General features: G+C 53.5%; 1 protein-coding gene across 4 annotated transcripts in view; it reads right to left on the bottom strand.

Annotated features, from left to right (window-relative positions):
- The window catches only part of ARHGEF10 (Rho guanine nucleotide exchange factor 10), a 59,090-nt gene that overhangs the window by 19,718 nt on the left and 23,423 nt on the right, over nt 1–15,949 (bottom strand). For 2 of the 4 annotated variants that reach the window (XM_043893418.1, XM_043893421.1), the window contains exons 9-18: nt 13,665–13,781; nt 11,016–11,130; nt 9,890–9,996; nt 7,374–7,451; nt 6,963–7,142; nt 6,579–6,695; nt 5,664–5,756; nt 4,784–4,954; nt 2,916–3,061; nt 2,520–2,698 (exon numbers count right to left, since the gene is read on the bottom strand). In XM_043893418.1, coding sequence (XP_043749353.1) covers nt 2,520–2,698; nt 2,916–3,061; nt 4,784–4,954; nt 5,664–5,756; nt 6,579–6,695; nt 6,963–7,142; nt 7,374–7,451; nt 9,890–9,996; nt 11,016–11,130; nt 13,665–13,781 — 1,303 coding nt within the window. The remainder of the gene's footprint in view (nt 1–2,519; nt 2,699–2,915; nt 3,062–4,783; nt 4,955–5,663; nt 5,757–6,578; nt 6,696–6,962; nt 7,143–7,373; nt 7,452–9,889; nt 9,997–11,015; nt 11,131–13,664; nt 13,782–15,949) is intronic. The other 2 variants (XM_043893419.1, XM_043893420.1) reach the window with 2 other exon arrangements.

The following is a 15,949-nucleotide window of genomic DNA, read 5'->3' as shown; positions in this document are numbered from 1 at the left end:
ATGAACCCCTCATCACTGCTGCCGTGGGACGAATACCTGGACCATTTTCAGCGTCTCTGTAAGCGCTGGACAGCATCACGCTCTGTCCCGGAGCTGGGAAAAGTCCCAGAGGGCCCTGACCTGAGTTCTGTCTGCCCACACTTACGGAATTAGCAGACTTTAGTTCTAACCGAGAAAGCCTTTTAAAGGCCATTTACTCCCCCACTCACCTTTCACAGCTCAGAGCTAAAAATTAGACCCACTCCACAGTTGGGGAAACCACAGAGGTTCCCACACTAAACCAGGTGAATATCCAGGCCCACAGTGCTGACCGCGTCTGTGTGCAGAGGACCCCAGGTCAGCACAGCCCCCGACTCCAGTCTCAGCACCCGGCACACCCTGGCCCCCCACCATCTGTTCACCGTGCACTTAAAATGGGTGAACTGTGCTGTGTGAGAGTACCATAATTTTAAAAATTAATAAACGCTTAAAAAAGTAGCACATCTGACACAGAACCAAGACTATTAAATGGGAGGCAGCTCTGCAAAGCGCCCGTCCCTGGGACACCTGGGCCGAGACCATGCCCGCCCCCCAAACTGGAGTCTCCCCGCCTGGAAACCTGCAGTCAGAGGCCCGCCGTCACCACCATGCATGACAGGGACCCGCTGAGGACACACAGGTTAACTCTTTCTCCCTGAGAGGCCAGCATTCCCTCAGCATCAACAGTCAGGGTCACTCTGCTCTCCTCTGTCCCAAGAGGAGATATTTTACTACCTTATCAGCAATGATCGTGTTTTCCTTCTCTGACCTTAGGCTTTCTTCTCCAGCGTGCGACCGTGTGTGTAATTGAAACCGATAGAGAAAGAGGCCCATTGGATAGGGATGGGTCAAGGGGCCCATCTCCATGGCAACTTCTCGGGTTCCGGGGTCTATCTGGGGGCCACTCAGTGGTCTTGGTCCTATTTAAAGACTTGGCAGTACTGCCAGTTGTAAGGCCAGAGCTGAGCAGCTGGACAACCCTAAATTCAGAATGAAAGAAAAGGTGTTCTCTGCAAAGTGACACACCGTCTTCTGACGGACAGTGAGGTCTGTGTGCCCAACTTGCAGGGGCAGGTGGGAAGTTCCTGGGATCACCGAGGGCTCAAGTGCAGCAGTGGACTTGGTCTGGGTTTTTTCTTGCGTGTAATACTTTAAAAATCAAGTCATCCTGCGTTTTGCTTTTTAACCCTGCTGACTTGACTCCTATTCTAAGCTGGCTCAACATGAACCATAAACTAGAAGATAAACAAGAGAACGCAGTGTTCCCATGAAAATAGCATCTATTTCATGGATCGAAGGCATCCCTGGAGATCTGAACACAATGAGGTGATCGTGATCACAAACACATCTTGGGCTTGCTTCCATGGTAATAGGCACAGAAACATCATTTTTATTCACAAAACCAAAACATAATAGGATCTGTTATCCTTCCAAGACATTTAACTAAATTTTTAAGAACGTTCAGATCTTCATGTTGCTCTTATTAAGTAAAAACATTAGTAATCGAGTCAATTTGGAGACTATTTCTCCCTCTCCCTACTCCTCAGCTGGTCCCTCCTTAGGAAAACTTGTGATAAAGTCTGGTATTTTGGTTATTACTTGAGATGGTACGCACACTGTTTAAACAGCAGCATTAGTTTTCATCAGCAATTCAGGAGTCTAAGAGCACATGCTCACGGAGCTGGCTCCTCAAGGAGGTCACCAGATGCATGACTGTTAGCATCAGGCCAAGAAGAAGAGCAAACAGTGAGCAGACCCCACGTCAGCGGGGACCCAGCAGTCACTGTTTCCTGTCCCCCTAGACCCAAGTGAATGTGCATGCTCACTCGGAAAAGCTACACCTTTCAAATGCTGCCTCCTTCTGAACATGTCAGAAGCAAAACAATCTAAAAGCTTACCAAATACACTTATATATAACATTATAACATTAAATATAAGGCTCATTTTATATATAAAACAATTTATGGGAAGTTCCCCTTCACTGTACTTTAAGTACTCCGCAATTCAGGGGCTGAGGCCAACGAGTGAGTACAATTTAGCCGGGTTTTAACTTGGACTAAAAAAAAAAAAAGCAGAAGATGAAAGTAGTGACTACGCCTGTGATACCAAGTTCAAATCCTAGGGTCCGCAGTCCCTTTCCTAGCAGTCTCTGTGTGCAGGACTGCTGAGCGCCACCCACTGCTGGGCCCTTCCCCAAGTCCTCTGTGAGGGGCATAGGCAGGCGTGCCCCCACGGAGACGGAAAGACACGGCGGAGAGCCGAGCCCACAGCCCAGTCCACGCCCGCTGGGGCTCTCTCTGCAGCCACACCACATGCCTTCTGCAGTTCAGGGTGGGGATCAGAAAGACTGATGGCATCCCAAGGGCAGACCCCCTCCCGACCCCGAAAGAGGACCGCTCAGAAATGATCTGCCCGCTGGCGTGTGTCCACGCTCCCCACGTGTCCCCTGTAAGGACCGCGCCACCCACGCCTCCCGCCTCAGCCCCGGAAGCATCACTCACGGGGCTTGGCACCGGCCGCCGCCAGCAGGCTCTCGGGCGCAGGGCCCGCGGGACAGCGGCCGCCCTCCACCGCGCCCTCGCCGCTGCCGTACTCGACCACCTCCGCCTGCCCGAGCGGGACGCTCCACTTCAGCAGGTACCTCTGGCCGGACATCACCGCGCCGCCGTCGTGGGAGGCGCTGCGAGAGGTGGAGCCCTGGTTTCAGCAACCACGGGGACCTGTCTCCGGGCTTCTCTTCCCAGGAGACGCTGCAGAGACCCCCCTCCACCCTGCCCGCCCCTCGACATGCTCACCAGCTGAGCTCTGTACACAGTGTCCGCAGGAAGGGGACACGCCACCACCCACTCCACCCGCGACCAGAGAGCTCCTGCGGGCCGACACCAGCGCCCACTCACCGGGCGCTGACCGTGGCGCACATGAGCACATCGTTGAGCATGAAGAGCCGGCGCTCCTTGGTTTTCATGATCTCACCCCGGTCATTGTAGACAGTCTCTATCACGTCGTCAGAGCGGATGAGGTAGCGATTGCCGCTGCTTAGAAGCTAGGCGTTCAAAGTCCATCAAGGAAAAGAAAAAAGATGAGAAAGAAGCCTCATGAGAGACACGAGCAGATAGCGTCCAAGTTTTATAGATTCTCTTTTCTTTACAGAGAAACCCTGTGTTCCCAACCACACTTCGTGCATGTACAGCAGAGAGCTCAGAAAGTGGCTTTTTTAAAAAACATTTTTGTTTTGCCTTAAAACCATGCTATTCTCTTTTTTATTTTAACTTATTTAATGTTTGGCTGCACCCTGCAGCATGTGGGATTTTCTCTCCCTGACCAGGGATTGAACCCACACCACCCACATTGGAAGGCAGAATCTCAACTACTGGACCACCAGAGAAGCCTTGCATTTTTTTTAAATGAGTCTAAACAATGGCAGGAACCTAACTTCCTTCCTGGAGCACAGTCTCTCCAGCTAAGATATGCTGACTCAGCCACGGAGGGCCCAGCTGTTTTCCCGTGTCACTCAATGCAACCCTTCTCTCTCAATGACTCCTCAGAATTCACACTCCAGTCTTCAGGGACGGTCATCCCCACCTTTCCTTTACTCAGGACACCGTCTTGACCTGGAAAGTCTGTGGGAGTCTTTATTCTGTGCTTTTACTTCTCCCGAAGGATATTGTAGTGACCTAACACCCCGACTGCTCGTGGCTGGCCATGTTTTACTTGTCTGAGCCAATCAAGACACTCTTGGTTAGCAAAGGAAAGGTGCTTCATATTCATTGGTAAAATGACTTAACTCATGCAGGAGGCAGACTTATTTTAGCGGTTCAGCCTGGTAGGAAACCAGACACCCACCCTGGCTGGCTGACCTCACCGGGACGAGGCTGAAAGTCCCTGACTCGCCCATCAGTGATACGGCCCTCAGAGCACGCCGGCTGCCCTGGGTCCCCACACGTGCGGTACCATGGGGAAGCGGGACTTTAAACAACACAAGCCCTGCTGAGAACATCTGTGAACACTACTTTCTGCTTATAAAAATTCCTATACAAACCCTTTGGAGAGTCAGGGAAAATCTGAGCTTAAAACGTGTGACCATAAAGTGCTTGCAGTTAAATTATTAGGTGCCAGTATCCGGTAGGAAAGGACCCCTGCTGACAGAAACAAACGTGACTTTAGGAACAGAGACTATTATACATAATTCTTCAACATGGCTCATACCCAGTAACTGCTTCCTGTGAACGAGAGCTTCAAATAAAAATGGCTCAGCCTACATGAAACTGGATTATCGTGGCAGGAACACAGCTTTGTAAACCTGAAGCTGAGACACCGCTCTGCAGAGGAGCCACCTTTACACTGCGTTCTGCATCCCTTCTTCATGACATATGTAGCTTGGTCCCACACGGACGGGGCGGGTAAGACCGTGTGTGACTGCCTATGCTTCTGTGAACGTCCATGCTTCCAGCAAGACTAAGAGGAAACGCTGCATTTTGAAAGTAAAATTCAACTAGAAGAGTGACTCTTAACACTCTCGGGGCCCTGGATCCATCTGAGGACCTGGTCAGCCTAGGAGCCGCTTTCCAGGAAAAGTGCTCAACCAGGCGGGCTTTGTGTGCACTTTCCAGGATCTGCAACCCAGAGGCTCTCCATGGACCTTGGTCAGCAGCTCTGGGCCCAGGGACTCACCACCAAGGTCCTGGGGGATTAGTAATAAGTGGCTCAGAGAGCAACAGCTCGTTAGCACAAGCGGAAACAGCCTACAGAGCGGGAAAGCGTCCACCTTGTTCAGGTACCGCTCGTTGATGGCTTTTGCTATCTGTTTGATTTCACAGCGCTGATCAGCGTCTCTCTTCCTCTCATTCAGCTTCTCCGCTAGCGTCTCGAGCTCCGTCAGCGCCATCTGGAGGGGGAGACGGTCGGGGTGTCCCCGGGGCGTGTTCTTCAGCATGTCCTTCAGGAGACACAAGGCAGGGGGAGGCAGACACGTGAGGCCGGGTAGGGGGCAGACGGTCACCAGGCACACCGGCCCCCCCATCACGTGGTTCCAGCATGGGCGGGGGCGGGGGCGGTGGGGAGGAGGGGAGGAGGGTTCTGGCATCGCATCGCTGCTTCTGGGGAATAAAATAAGCCCTGGGAAAGGACAACCAACTCAGTGAATCATGCTTTGGCTGAACATTCGAAGCTCCTTTTGCAAATACAAAACTGACTTATTAAACAGGGGTGGGAAGGAAAACAAGATTGAGTTTCCAGGGAAGGACCCTGTGGCTGGCTCGCCGGGACCTCAGAAACTTCTGCTCTGGTAACGGTCAGGCTGCGAGAGCGGGGAGAGGGGACCCACAGACGCTCAGGATCTCCTTCCCAGTTGTGTGTCCTAGTGCTGGGCTTTGAGTGCTGTCTGCCTGGGGGGTGCAGGGAAAGCCCCACAGGGGCACAGCGTGGTCACCTCCTGCATCCAGGCGCCCAACTCCAGACTCTGAGTCAGGTTCCGAGAGGGCCATCTACGAGCCGGGCGCTGTCACCTTGGTGACCTCACAGTCTGCCCTCCCTCCCCCATCCCACCACCGCCAGGCCCATCCTGATGTAAGTGACCAGGGAGGGTGGGAGTAGGGCTGAAAGTCGGCCATCCACATGAGGACCGGGAGGCGCGGTGGGAGCCTCACCTGGAGCAGCAGGATGAACTGCGGGAACCTCTGGATGGGCTTCGTCATCAGGCTGTGCAGTGTGACGCGGTCAGGGCTGGACTCCTGACACTGCTGTGGGGACAAGGCCCGTCACCCCGGCTCAGATCACGCTGCCCACCTGCCAACCCGCCCGCCTGGACGCAGCCCTGGCAGGAGCGCACACCACCCGCAGCGCCCATCAGGGACCTCCACGGCTTCCGGCAGCCACTCCTGGTAGGGTGGGGTACACCCCGGGGTCAGAGGAGGGGCAGACCCCAGAGCCCCCCCCAGCACCATGGGGCTCATCCTCCAAGGGTCTGCTCCCTACCCGCCCTGGAGGCCAAGGAGCCCTCCGACCAGACCCCAGAGCCTGACCCTGAGCTGACCAGCAGCAGGCAGCCGGCCCCCGGGTCTGGGGTCTGGTCTCCACTTTCTGCCTTGACCCATCTGGCTACATCCTTCTAAGGATGTGCAAACAAAGGTGGTTTTCAAGAAGCTATTTTACCACGACAAATTCATCTTTATTTCTGGTACTGATCCAATACTGAGGGTCCCATTGGTGCTAAAATCATTATAATAAATATACACTTAGAAAATTTGGTAAAATTTCACTACAAAGTACTTGGCATCGAACCTGTTATCTGTTCAGTTCAGTTCAGTTCAGTCATGTCCGACTCTTTGCGACCCCATGAACCGCAGCACACCAGGCCTCCCTATCCATCACCAACTCCTGGAATCCACCCAAACCCATGTCCATTGAGTCAGTGATGCCATCCAACCATCTCACCCTCTGTCGTCCCCTTCTCCTCCTGCCCTCAATCTTTCCCAGCATCAGGGTCTTTTCAAATGAGTCAGCTCTTCGCATCAGGTGGCCAAAAGGATGTTAAAAAAACACCAAAAAATTTTAGTGTTTACCTTTAAAAATTCAAGGAAAGCAGGTTTTGTAGCACACGTTTTCTTAAGGATTGCCACAGCTGTGCTGAAATTATTCACATATTCACTATAAGCATCCAGCACCATGGATTTAGAAAACTGTAATACAAGAGAAAATCGAGAAATGAAAATAATGTAGGGTTCACTGCCTCTTTGCCAAGCTTAGGATGAAAGACGCACGGTGCACAGAGCCTCCTGACCGCAGACCGGCCTCCATGGGAGGTCTGCAGTGTCCGTCCAGGGTCAGCCAGGGTCAGCTGGGCTTGGGCCAACAAGAGACCAACCCTGAGGCATCCAAAAAGAAGGGAGGGGGCCCTGGAGCCCAAGGGAACCCTGCAGACCTTCCGTGAGCACCAGCCCCATTACCGAGGCCACGAAGACGTCTCCGATCATCTCCACCGAGTCCCACTCAGCCACGCGGCCGGCCAGCGCGATCTGGAGCAGGCAGTGGCACTGCAGCACCTCCTTGACCCGGAAGAAGACTGTCCTCAGCTTCCTCTCGCTCAGCACCTTGGGCTCCATCTCCCACAGCGGCTTCTCATATTGCTGAGGCAGAGACCAACAAGCACGGCCCAGGCTTTTCTCAGGTTCAACAAGGAACACAGAGAAGCTCACCCTTATAATTACATGTGTGTCCAAATAAACCGCATGACTCTTGATGTCAATGCATAGACACAATTCTCAATCTTTTAAGAACTTTGCAAATTTGAGTATTTCATAATTTCAAAACCTATTTCATAGGTTCCTAAAAGACAAAACAGCGTGATATTTGAGTACCTCTAATATCCTCTTAAGAGCATCCACGTAGTTCTTCTCGCTGTCAACAATTGAGCCCAGAATGTACCTTCTTACGACCTGTTGGGATTTTGAAAACACAACAGTTAAAAACTTCCTCGGAAAACACAGCAAATAGATTTCACTTCTGTTGAGGCTTATCGATAAAGTTTCTCCGTGTTCAAAACAGTACATAAGTGAAATCTCCCAAGGCCTTAAAATATGTTAATGATCTACCATGATGGGCATAAAACATACTTCTCCATCACTACAATTCTGTTGTTTTTTAAAAACAACAAATTATAAACCACAACTCGAACAACACAGCAAAATTATGGCATTAATAACAACTTCGTTCACTCATACAAGAATGATCTGACTGTGTTCTGCATGCCCAGCATGGAGCTACATGGGGTTAATGTATACTTTGTGTACATATTAAGTTCAGAAAAAATAAACTTTCCCATCTTCCCCCCAAAAATGGTATTAGCAACACTTATCTAAAATCATTATTCCAAAGTTTTTTTTAAAGCCCTTGGAAGGTGGAGGTATAGTTCTGTTTTGTTCTCAGGCCATTCAAAGCCTCCAAAGCTAGAAGCACAGCAAGTGAATCACCAAGGTCGTTTCAGGAGCAACCCCCACCCCCTCAGATCTGAGACGCCTGCATGTGAAGTAGTGACATCACTTTGGGGTTTGTTCCCACGACCCAAGGGCACGCAAGCATAAGCTTCTGGCCCCAAGGTGCCTGCTGGAGACCAGGGACGACACTTGGCACTTCTGTCCAGCTGACACACAGTTTGGAAAGTTGGTTTTGCCAGTAAATGGGAAGTAGAGCCTAAAAAGCACAGCAAGGTTGCTCCTCCCCGCCCCCAGCTGCGCAGGGGGAGGCTCGTCCCAGGAACTGCGGCGCCACCTGGTGGCAGGAGCCGCCCCTGGCTGCGTCTGCGCCACTCCTCTCTTCACAAGAGGGGCTGCTCCTTCAGAGATGGCGGCAAAAATCAACCTGAGGGACATCTGAGGAACAAAGTGACGTGTTTAAAGGGTGGATGCTTCAAAGCACATACAGATGTGTCTATGAGCCCACAGACCCCTCACTCTGGACCCCTCCCAAACTATAGAGGGTCAGATTCAGAGTCCCAGACACTGTCTCAAGTCTGGAGCCAGAATATCTGGGAATTTGGGGGGAATCTAACTCAGGTATGGACTTCCCTGGTGGCTCAGACGGTAAAGTGTCTGCCTACAATGCGGGAGACTCGGGTTCGTTCCCTGGGTGGGGAAGATTCTCTGGCGAAGGAAACGGCAACCCACTCCAGTACTCTTGCCTGGAAAATCCCATGGGAGAAGCCTGGTAGGCTACAGTCCATGGGGTCGCAAAGAGTCGGATACGACTGAACGACTTTACTTACTTACTTAACTCAGGTATTAAATACTCTGCTTAAGTCCTGAGAAGACTCTTGGTGTATCAGGTCAAAGGGCCTGGAATTGGTATCAAAACAACTGGAAAGTAAAGATAAAACCCCAAATCTGCCCCAATCGCAGGGCCCCCGCAGGTTAGGACACCCCTCGGTCAACCCTGGCATATGGACAGCACGCCTGGGGGCGGTCCCCAGACTTCAGGCTTCCCAAGATCCATGCACAGCTAGGGCGCGGGGCTGTCCCGGGCCGGCGCTTACACCTGCCTCACGCAGGGCTTCCTCGCGTACGCCCTCCTCACGCACGCACGCACGCACGCACGCACGCACGCACGCACGCACGCACGCACGCCCTCCCCGCTCTGCGCGCGCCCTCTTCGGCACAAGCCCGCTCGCCCCGGCCCCGCCCCCACCCTGATGGGTCGCTGACGGTCTCCTCGGAGCAGCTCACCATCTTTCCTGTCGGACTCAAAACGGACACGGAGGGTTTTCATGGTCTGCACGCCACACGCGTGCGTGCGTGTCGTGTGTACGACTCGTGCATCTATATCGACCAGCACCTACCTGCCCACCTACGTCTGTCCAGCTTTGTCATCTACCTATGTCGTCGGTCGTCGCTCTCAGCGTCCATGAACTGCATCATGCTGCCCACGTGGGAAGGCTCAAATCACATCCCCGCAGGACCAGCAGCCCTTCCCCCGAAGGCCCCCCGCTCTGGGGTATGCCTTGGCCCCTCATGCCCTCCTCTCCTTTCACCCAAACATAGTCAAATGGAAACCACCTAATTTTTTCCCCTCTGCTACCTATGTTCAGAGATTAAGAAATTCGTTTACATTTGGCTGACTTCATGAGTTACTGGAAATCTGTATTCTAACCTCACATTGCACAGACGCTTCACACACTCATATCTGGTCTCTTGGCCGTCAGTGTGAACGAGCATAAGTGACTCTCACAAAGAAGCAGATCTTCTGCGCGTGCTCACAATCACACGGGGGGGGGGGGGGGGGGGGGACGACACCTAACATGTTTAAGGACAGCAAGGCCCGAGGCCAGGCGGACGGAGAGGTCAGCGTAGCCCTGCCGTGCCAGCCCCGCCCCACGCCCTACCTGCTGCTGAGACAAGCCTTCCGGCATGGGGGTGAGGATGGCTTCGGGGTGCTTGCAGTCCACGTCGATGAACACGTTCTGCTCCTCTTCAAGACAGGATCTGTGGTCTTAAAGGAAGACAGGGTGTGTTATGGGGCGCTCATAACACTGCAGGGCAGTAAAGCTGCCGTCAGACCGGCGCCCTGGGCAGACACCTCAGCCCCAGGCTTCTTTCTCACCCAAAGATGAGTCAAGTGAAGCTTTAATAAACCCAGAAAATAGCCCCTCCCACAAGGGGAGCAGGGTTTGTCGATATTTGCAGTTTTTGATACTTGAAATCTAACTTCAAAAGGCAGAGGTGTCATTTGAATGTCTAGATGGCAGCGTAGAAACACATATTTCAGTTTCTGAATCTATAACATACCAAAATCAGAAGCAAATAAAGGCAGTTCTGAGTCACTCAGAACCAACACTCCACAGTCAGATAAAAACGAAGGGAGACTCAGTAACCTCCTTTCTGCCTTTCTCATTAGAACTCTGAAAAAGCACAACTCCCCCCAGATCCAAAATTTTAGACCAGGGTATCCTTTCTGCCCCCTTCTGATGTCTATGTCAGAAGCTTTCTCTATCTCCTTTATACTTTAACAAAACTTCATAAAAAAAATCTTTTTTAGACCAAAACTAAATTCATTTCTAAGAACTTAGATGCAGCTAAGTAATCTAAAGAATCCACAGAACGGCTAGAAACCATAAAGGCACAGGAATTTTTAGGTAATATTGAGATTATCTAATTCAAAGGTACATAAGCCCAGTTGCACAGAAAACTGTCAGAGGAGCTTTAAAAAGCCAGCACACAGGATCCTGATCCTCTCTGCTCCACCGCAATCCAGAAGGGGCAGGAAACACGCCCAGGGGCCCCAGCACAGTGAACGCATCCCTGCGATCATGTTCTATGATGAACGACCATGCTGAGAACCCAGGGGCTCCGGGAGCGACAGCGAAGGACCCCCATCACCCAACTGCCGGGAGGAGCCGGTTGTGGGGGGTGGCAAAATCTACCACCTGGGAGAGTGCCCCCACTTCCTGCCGCGGGGGGAGAGTCCCCCACCCCGCGCCCGCCTGGAGGGGACCCAGCGAGGAAACGCACCGGCAGAGACGAAGGATTTGGTCCTGATGAAGGAGCGGCCCCGCTTCACGGCGGCTTTTGTCTTCTCCAGCCCGTCTTTGGTGCCCTCTCTCGCGGCCCTCACCAGCTTCTGCATCTGCAGGGAAGGGGGGCCGGGTAAGGGAGGCGGCTCGGTGAAAACTCCTTGCTGCTCTTAATCCATTTTAAAAGAATACTGTCAAGTAGTCTGGTCTTGAAACATCATCTGAAATTGGCTTTTTGATCTGGGAGAGCTGGCTGTTGTGTGTGGAGGATGGGGAGGTGGTTTGGGGCTGTTTTGGTTTCACTGGTTTTTAAAAAAATGAATACGAGACTTAAAAAAAGAGCCCTTTCTTAGCATAGGTTTTAAAGTGTGTCCTTCTGTGTTTGAAAGTTGACCTTCGTTTTTCTTACAAACACTTGCCAAGAGCTCTGGAGAAGCCTGGGTGTGGAGAAACCGAGGGCATGGACGTCAGGGGGACTGCCCGAGATTAAAGGGCAGCTCGCAGGAGACAGGGGAGCCGCCAGCTGGAGACCCCCGCCCGGCCCGGCCGCTCACTCTGGAGGCTGGCCCGGCGGCTCACAGGCTCTTCATACTGACCACTCCCAGGACCCACTGCACCGGCGGGAATACCTGCCAGGATGTGAACAGAGAGACGGCCAGCCCGCAGGAAGGACCAGCAGAGCCACTCCTCTGTGGAGACTACAGAGTCAGGAAGACCACCGCCCACCACAGGGGAGCATGCTCACCCTGGTTCCCGGGGGCAGGTCCTGGCATAGTACTTAGACTCGCCACCAGTGCCCGAAGCCCCCAGCCATGTGCCTTGCGTTTTATCCACTTTTCTCGTCCTTTAGAAGCTAACCTTGGCGGTACTGGCCATCCGGCACCAAGTGATTGATCATTTAGAGAAAATCCAGATGCCTCTTACGACACACACCAACACCCCTTCAGTACATCCACGGTGCCTCTACAGTCCTCCTGTGATCCTTCCCCGGCGGGCGGCGGGTGTTCAACACCTGCTGCTCACCCCTGCGGCTGTGGCCGGGGCCTCCCAGCGCCAGGCCTCCAGGGCCACTGCCTGGTTGTGCATTTGTGCAAAGTGCCGCCGGCCGAGGGACTCTTGGGGGCTGAGGCTCAGCTGACCCAGCATCAGCCCAAGTGTGCATCCCAGATGCAAGAGCCACACCCCTGCGGGTTACCCACTCGCAGGGCCGCCAGTCTGGTGCCAGACGTGCGTAACTGCAGCCCAAAGTGACCCTGCAATGCCCCTCTGTCCCTGCGCCTCGGATGTGCGCCTGGCCTCTCACCCGACTCGACGGAAACCAAGCCCGGGTCACGCTGTCTGGCCAACCCCACCCCCGTGTCCTGTACCCACCACCACCCACCTTCGCCAGGTCAAACACGGCCAAGCCACTTCTGCTTCTGCTCCTGCACCCCTTCAACCAAACCTGGCCGTGTCCAGGACAGCGGCCGGCCACCCCCTTCTCCACGGTGCCCGCATCCTGCCGGAGCACCCGACTGCTCAGCTGCCGGGCGCCTCCCCTTAGCTCCTTCCCCAGTCTCCCCAGATCCCCCCTCCTTCTGCCAGACATGGCCTGCAGCCCGGCTCCGTCCACGCTCCCTCCCAGTGAAGCCACACAGGTGCCGAGGTCCATGGAGAGGGAACGGCGCACCGGGGCCCCACGGCCACCAGCCACACACCGGGCCCCGCTCACCTGCACAGGAGGGGCACGTGGCTGCCCTGGACAACTCGTCCCACTCTGCCGCTCACGGCACTTCCCACGGTCCTTTCCTGGGGGTGTCCATCTCTTTGCTGAGCCAGTTTCCCTCACACACTGCCCTGCGCTTCCCAGAAACCCCCACCGGCCTCCGACTATCCCCAGGGCCGCCACCTGTTTCCTGCCCAGGGACCAGCCTGATGCCCAGCCGAAGGAGATGCTATGATTCCGGGGGCTTCACTCCCGAGTTGGAAATCGTGGAGCACAGCAGTGGCATTTACAGGGATGTTTCTGAATGAACACCTGCCTCGGGCACGTGTCCTTCAACACCTAAACAAATGACAAACATCAGAAGGACGGCAAATTCAGTTGAAGTGAAGTTACTTGACAGTGCTCTTTTAAAAACCATCTCAGACAGCAGACGCCACGACATTCAAGCCAGCAGTTCTCAGCGCTGCGGTCTCAGGAGCCCTTCACGCTCACAAAGTCACCGAGCAGCCCCGAGGGCTTCGGCTTACCTGGTGCATTTGTCTGTATTGTCTAAGGAGTTGAAATTGAGAAAAAATGTTGAATATTTTTTAAATATTTATTTTATAAACAACAAAACTATTTAACTTTACCTTAGCTAGGAACGTTTTGTGATAAATTACTATGTTTTCCGAAACAACAGAAAACGTGCACTGGTTTGCACACAGGGGAACCTGCCTCGAGTCTGGCGTGGAGTCAGAGGATCCCGCGTCCCAGCGGGTGTGGGTCACAAGCCAGGAAGGACAGAGGCAAAGGACGTCCCGGAAATGACAGCAGCCGTCCACTGCCTGGGTGGCCCTGAGGTTCCCTGGACCGCACCGTGAGAACCGCCGCAGCTCAGGTCTGAGCTTGCTCACTGAACAACAGTCTGCTTCTGCAGAAGCATTTCCAGCGGGAACCACACACCTTCAGTTCATGTTTGTGCTTTAGCTGCTGAATCTCTACCGCGCCCACCGTGTTTGCCATCAACTCTCTCATCTTTCTCTCATAGTGCTCCTTTAAGCGGGTTAGGTCATGGGAGAGCTACAGCACAAAGAGACACAAGCTTTTCACAACACGCTCTTCCCGCGCTTTCAGGCCATCTTACGTTGAGAGGGCTTCAGCCGCGTCTGGTGGGTGACGTTCACACACCAATGTCCTCCTGCCCCGGGCCCCCCGTCCTAGCCCTCCGGCTCTCGGGAAATAAACACAGGAGTGAGTCAAACATGTCAGCAGAGGGCAGACTCCAGGTGAGCCAGGCTGGAGACTCCTCTGTGCTGAATTAGAGCAAGTAAACGCACAGAAAAATCTGGGCAGCAGCATGCGTTTACATTTTAGTGAAATTAAAATGACCCAAAATGTAGAAATACATGTAAAATTATTCCTTTATGTCAGCACCAAAGCAGAAGAAACTTGAGTCCAACACTGACTAAGAGGGCATGGTTTGGAGACAGCCACATAAACGTCTAAGTCTCCACACTGACGTGACTTCCTCTGCGGCCCCCCGGGATGGGGTGAGGTCTCAAAACTGTGCTCACATCATCACAGATGTCTCCAATGTGCAACCCAAGGCCTGCGCCTTAGTGAGCGTGTCCCATGTTCCCCAGACAAGGGCATCTGGGCAATTTCTGATCCAGTCTAAGCCTGGGAGATGAGTCTTCTTTGGCAGTTTTTGAAACATGACTCTGTAAACTAGGGAACTAGGGACTTGTTACAGCATCCCCTGTCCTGTCCCAGGACACTGCCCGCTGGCCCTTGTGGGGGCTCTGCGCTCACGGCCGCCCAGCCCCCTCCGGCATGTTACTGTGGTGCATTTGGGAGCACAGGTCCGCCTGGACAGCCAGGAGGGCAGACTTTCTGCCCAGAAATCGTGCCCACAGCTCACGGGCCATCGATGGACCAAGCCAATTTGCACTAACCCCCCTGGCCCACTGAAGACGAAATTTAGGAGTGTCTTAACCGCTCTCCAAGGCCCCCACTGGGTGTTCCATCCTGCTGAAATCAGGCTCCAGCACCATACTGAAAATCTCCATTTAAATTTGGAATGTTGGGCTCGGCTAGAACAAGCCAAGTGTCACCTTAGTCACCAGATGCAATTAAAACTACAGTTGTAACTTCACTCCCTGGTTAAGTCTCTGCTGTGATAACTCTGGTGACAGACGAGAGCCAGGTTCCTGGAAAAGCTTGTTAGAAATACTGAGTAGTTGGGGGATGTCCCTGGTCCTACAGCGGTTAAGACAGCACGCTTCCAATGCAGGGGGCGTGGGCCTGACCCCTGGTCGGGGAACTAAGATCCTACAAGCCATGTGGCCAAAAAATACATACATAAATAAGGATCAGGTAGTTGGGTTGACCACCAGCAGTCGATAGAGCCTTCTTAAGTTTCAGGATGAGATCACAGAATATGTGAACCCCAAGTGCCCGAAGTGACCTGTAAGCCACACAAACATGGAGGCCATGCCAGGAGCCTACCAGCTTGGTCACAGGGGCTCAGGCTGCCGTGACTCACGGTGATTTATCGACTGCGTCATGAGGCACTAGCCGCAGCCTCTGATCACGTGTGGCCTCACACAGAACACGGAGCACCCTTGGGCGTGACCGTGGACAGCTGTACAAAGCCCTCTTTCACCAACAGCCCAGACAGCCAATGACACGAGTAGTGGGGGTGGCCAGTCACCACCGGCCGCCAGGCCCCTCCATGAGCGGTGCTCCGGTCCCCACCTACACCCGCTGGCCCTGGCATCAGCCCGGAATCCACTTCTTCAACGGACCCTGGTCTCAGAACTGTCCCGCCGAGGGAGGAGAGTGCCCAGCGGGGTGGGGCCTTTGTCCTATAACATCCCCTGTAACACCATCTATTTTTACTCCTTCCTGTTTGTGCTCCGAAGGCCGAGGATCACAACATCCCGTAAAGGACAGCGGGCTGCGCCGTGCTCGCCAGCCCGGCTCTCCACGCAGCCGGCCGGGCACTGGCACAGATGGCCAGGGAATGCCTCCTTACTTCCTGAATACTCGGGACAGGGAGCTCGCTCGGGGCCTGTTGAGGGGCTCCGTTTATGTAAATTTCATTTTCCCATCCTGCCAGGACTGTACTGTATGAAGTAAGGGGCCTCCTCTCTTTTGCTAACATCAAGTGCTTTCCTCAAACCGCACATCAACATCTTAAAAAACAATTATGTAAAGACTGCGTGAACGAGGCAACCCCGTCCGGC

This window comes from Cervus elaphus, chromosome 32 (genome assembly GCF_910594005.1).
Source record: "Cervus elaphus chromosome 32, mCerEla1.1, whole genome shotgun sequence".
Classification (NCBI taxonomy): Eukaryota; Metazoa; Chordata; class Mammalia; order Artiodactyla; family Cervidae; genus Cervus; species Cervus elaphus.
This window is presented reverse-complemented; position numbering and strand designations above follow the sequence as displayed.